At 50.4% G+C, this 3642-nt stretch overlaps 2 protein-coding genes across 2 annotated transcripts in view; one reads left to right on the forward strand and one right to left on the reverse strand.

Annotated features, from left to right (window-relative positions):
- Positions 1 to 3642, reverse strand: part of LOC109538875 (beta-alanine transporter) — a 17627-nt gene that overhangs the window by 10013 nt on the left and 3972 nt on the right. The window lies entirely within an intron of this gene.
- Positions 725 to 3267, forward strand: LOC109538874. The gene is made up of 11 exons (XM_019906297.2): positions 725 to 820; positions 871 to 956; positions 1018 to 1309; positions 1365 to 1552; positions 1606 to 1696; positions 1750 to 1958; positions 2015 to 2249; positions 2302 to 2480; positions 2534 to 2789; positions 2848 to 2996; positions 3193 to 3267. The coding sequence occupies exons 1-10, from the start codon at positions 760 to 762 to the stop codon at positions 2994 to 2996; spliced, it is 1746 nt and encodes a 581-aa protein (XP_019761856.2). The 5' UTR covers positions 725 to 759; the 3' UTR covers positions 3193 to 3267.

The following is a 3642-nucleotide window of genomic DNA, read 5'->3' on the forward strand; positions in this document are numbered from 1 at the left end:
ATTGAACTCATTGCAAAACATGCTAGCAGTAGTAGCTAGTCAGCAGACAAGTATTTTGAGCACTTTCGTTCGTGCGGCTTTATATCGTAAATAATCTCTGCCGAGAGGGTCACTCAACACACAAGTGTCTTAAAACACAGTATTACCCAGGCCTAGGAGACCAATGATTATTTCGGCGCAGTTGGGCCGAATTCGTCAATTCCTCTATAACTTGCGAGATTCGAACACAAATGAAACTTTTGGCCTGCTTCAAAGCTGGAAAGTGAAATGACGAAAAATCAAACTAGTACAGCAGTAATTTGTGTTATCGCCGACTAAAATACCCTAAACCCGATTACCAACGAACCGCACCAATGGAATGGCAACAATTTAGCCTTGCAACGTGCCTCATTAGCATACATGGGCCATTGATGATCGAGATAATAATAATAAACACGTCGATTGAGGGAATGATTGGACCCAATCAAAGCCATTGGTTGGCTTGGGCTGGATTGAACTAAAATCCCAATTAAAGCCCTCACCTGGTAACAACCAGCCTTCCAAATGCGCGCAAAAAACAGCAGGAAAATAGCCGAACGCTTCGGCCCCTCAAGTCAATTAGACAGAGTCGCGATTCGAAAAATGCGTTTTGAGGAATTCGCCGATTGTGGCACATTTTTTCCAAATGCGCGTCGAAATTCCTGACGAATTTTCCGATAACGTGCCGCTGACTATAAATGATGGTCCGATGCACGATCAAAAATCACAACAAAATCGAAGATGAACCAAAAGGCATATTCGGTTTTGTTTTGTGCCCTGCTGGCCAGCACCTTCGCCCATGGTAAGCCCCACTGCTTTAACGAATCGCAGGTGATTAGTTGATCTTTTCAGAACTGAGAGCTAAGGGCGTGGCGCCAGTTAGCTCTCGTTTCGCCAGGGGGCTTGAAAGGGCCGCATCTCCAGAAATCTGCCAGTTGGTAAGCAATCGTCCCTTCTAAGTAGGCACTTTCGCCCTTTTAGACTGACAGTGTTTTTTAGACTTGCACCGCCAGTGAATCCGTGAACGTGACGTTGGGAATCACCATCCAGGTGGTGGATCAGGTACTGGTTTTGGCCAACCTCTCCGCCAACGCCGCCCTGCTAATAAACGCGTCCAGCGAGATTGTCGTGTTATTGAACGGAACCACCGGATCCGGAGTGGCCTTAAACCTGACCTCCCAAACGGGAGTTTACGTATCCAGTGGCCTCTGGCTCGCCTCCAAAGCCACCATCGACGTTTACATCAGAAGCCTGTCGGGAGGTCTGCAGAGCATCTTCGCCGTTTCTGGCGGTGAGTTTCTGAGGCGAGCGCCCGTTCCCTGGACGTTAAGGGCCTGTTCTTGCAGCTGTCTCATTCAGCCTAAAGTCCGTCTCAACGGCCATCCTAACTGAAATTAACCTCATCATCTCGCGGCTGGTGATCAACATTGGGCTTGCCATATCGCAAGACGTTTTGGTGGGATTGCAGATCGTGCTCTCCATCAGCGGCGGAATCATCAAGCTGCTGAACGGGAACTTGCGCGGGCTGCTTGCAGTGAGTCCGTTTAAGCCACAGATCTGGGCGGAGCGAAACTAAATTTTTTTCAGCTTATTGAGTCCGAGATTAGCATCTCCTTGGACATCGCCGCCCTCCTCAACACTCTGCGTGGCATAGAAACTATCATCGCCAAAGCCTACGGTAAGTGCCAGCAAGTTAAAGCAGCGCACTGGAGCTGAAGCGCTCTTGTTCAGGGTCTCTGGAGGCGCTGATCGAGGCAGGTGTGAACTTGAGCTGGGCCAACCTCCTGCAGGCGCGCAATGGTCTCATTCTGCTCGCTGATCTTCTGCTGGCCATTAAAATTAGCGCCGTATCGAGTCTCCTCAGCAGCGCTGAGAGCGCTCTGCAGCTGATCGCGCAACTGGGAGGCAACAGCACCGTTGGAACCAACGGGCTTTTAACCGTGAGATATACACTGTGAGGGTGAGGTTGAGGTGGAATTGCCTCCATTTGCTGCAGGTGCTGGCCAACCTAGTTGCCCTGGCGCAAGGCAGCATCAAATTGGAGACCTTCCTGCAGGTTCTTGTGCTGTTTGTGGCCAATTCCAATCGCACCATCCAAGCTGACCTGACCGTAGGCTTGAGAGAGTCGCTGCGCGGCTTGCTGTTGGTGATTGAACGGGTGAAGGGCTCATCCGAGCTCAGTGAGCTGGTGGTGATCATCAGCGGCTTGGTGGCAGGCAGCTGGGTCTACAGTGAGTACAAATTTGCGCTGCTTGGCCTGTTTCACCACCCACGTTCTTTCAGAGAGCGTGAACATTGGGGCGATCATCCTAAAACTGGCCTCCGGCGTGGCTTTGCAGCGCTCCAAGCCGCTGCAACTGATTGTTTCGGTGCTGCTGCACTTAACCGCCATTGTGAAACTGAACACCGCCATCGCCGCCCTTGTGTTGCTGTTGATTTTGAACCTCCACACTGCCCTTGGGGTATGGATCTGAACTGTCCTGGGCAGCGCGTTTTAGTGGCTTCTTCATCGCAGGTCTGGCTGTTGAACTCGCTGGGGATCAGCATCAGCGCCTCGGGATCAGGAAGCCCTCTTAAGAGCCTGCTCAGCGGTGCGGGTAACCTGATTTTAGGGCTGTTGACTGGCAACTTGTACAGCACCCTGGCGGCTGTTTCCGGCATCGGCGCTATCATCAAGGCCCTCAAAGAGGCCTACGAGGCGGTTGCCAGCGGCGAGATCAGCTTCGTCGCCATCATCAACAGAGAGTCGACGTTGAAGGTTCAGATTCTAGGTAGCGTAGACGCGATGATTGGCCTGCAACATTCTATGTGATTCTGTTTGGCTTCCAGCTCTGTTCCAATTGGTGGGCGGCATCCGTTTAGGAAGCTCGTCGTCTGCTGTTTCCGCCATAAGCGTCCAATTGAAAGAGCTCACAAGTGTCAGCGTGTTTACTGGAATCAGCGTGAGTTCTTCGACTTCCATCAGCGTCAGCAGCTAGGTGAGCACTTGTAACTAGCTGCATTGTAAAAGTACGGGGTTTTCGGGACTCTGGACGGGTTTGAGTCGCTGGGCTGGTTTTAGCTTGCACTTGACGCACTTTAGAGTGCGGCCTTTTGTGAGAAACCCGTCCTGAGTGCAAAACCTGGACTTTTACCATCAATCAATCAACTTCCTCATGGTTGACTGTGTTCCAGACTTCTCCAGCCCGTTGCAGATTTCTAGATGTAAGAGGTGTTTGGCACAAAAAATAAATGGTATGCACACCCCTATTTGGTTGTTTGATTTCCAGTGGTGTTAACGAATCGACTAGTAGCCGGTTGTAAAAAAAAATGCCTCGAAAACCCAGCGCCGCGTTCCGAACTGTACCATTTGTTTACACGGTTTTTTGACGCAAAACTTCGACCACTGATTGGCCACCAGTATGCCCGGATTTATCACCCATTTATTGTAGGTGGAACCGGTTTTGACCAATCGCCTACGAATTTCTACTGCACGGTTACACAACTATAAAAAGGGTCAACCTTACAATGTATTTTGTGCGTGAAATATACGCCCACCGCCTATCGGATACACAAAAACCGATATGAACTGATTAAATTTAAAGGGCGGATCCAGGCGGGGGTCATGGGGGCCATAAAAAACCA

The sequence above is a fragment of the Dendroctonus ponderosae genome, unplaced genomic scaffold (genome assembly GCF_020466585.1).
Source record: "Dendroctonus ponderosae isolate FM_Combo_2020 unplaced genomic scaffold, Dpon_F_20191213v2 Dpon_F_20191213_9, whole genome shotgun sequence".
In the NCBI taxonomy this organism is placed as follows: Eukaryota; Metazoa; Arthropoda; class Insecta; order Coleoptera; family Curculionidae; genus Dendroctonus; species Dendroctonus ponderosae.

Coding starts and splice junctions, on each gene's coding strand:
- LOC109538874 (XM_019906297.2), top strand. CDS start 760: ATGAACCAAAAGGCATATTCGGTTTTGTTTTGTGCCCTGCTGGCCAGC. Junction 821..870: donor GGCCAGCACCTTCGCCCATG/GTAAGCCCCACT, acceptor TGATCTTTTCAG/AACTGAGAGCTAAGGGCGTG. Junction 2,790..2,847: donor GTTGAAGGTTCAGATTCTAG/GTAGCGTAGACG, acceptor TTTGGCTTCCAG/CTCTGTTCCAATTGGTGGGC.